At 52.7% G+C, this 262-nt stretch overlaps 1 protein-coding gene across 1 annotated transcript in view; it reads left to right on the plus strand.

Annotated features, from left to right (window-relative positions):
• The first annotated feature begins 71 nt into the window (after positions 1–71).
• LOC119591621 (paired box protein Pax-6-like) overlaps positions 72–262 on the plus strand; it is a 23,785-nt gene continuing 23,594 nt past the window's right edge. The window contains exon 1 of the mRNA XM_037940376.1: positions 72–170. Coding sequence (XP_037796304.1) covers positions 72–170 — 99 coding nt within the window. The remainder of the gene's footprint in view (positions 171–262) is intronic.

The raw sequence follows: 262 nt of genomic DNA on the forward strand, positions 1-262 counted from the left end.
CCAGAAAAAAAAGATAGCGCGCGCACAAAGCTAACTCCTTCTCCCCAACACACAATCTGATGGCCTAATAGATGGTTAAGGACTCAAAATACCCATCAAGCCAAGTTGCTACAAGTGGCCCTCGATGCCTCTCCAGCTTAATAAACGAAGGGCCTCTCGACCATCGGGAAGTGTGTCTGCTCTCTGGCGGGAAGCTTAAGCTGTTGTCTCGCGGCATAATGGCCCGCGTTATCGGCCGGTTGTTTGCTTGGTGGCAGCGGGG

The sequence above is a fragment of the Penaeus monodon genome, chromosome 29, assembly GCF_015228065.2.
Source record: "Penaeus monodon isolate SGIC_2016 chromosome 29, NSTDA_Pmon_1, whole genome shotgun sequence".
Classification (NCBI taxonomy): Eukaryota; Metazoa; Arthropoda; class Malacostraca; order Decapoda; family Penaeidae; genus Penaeus; species Penaeus monodon.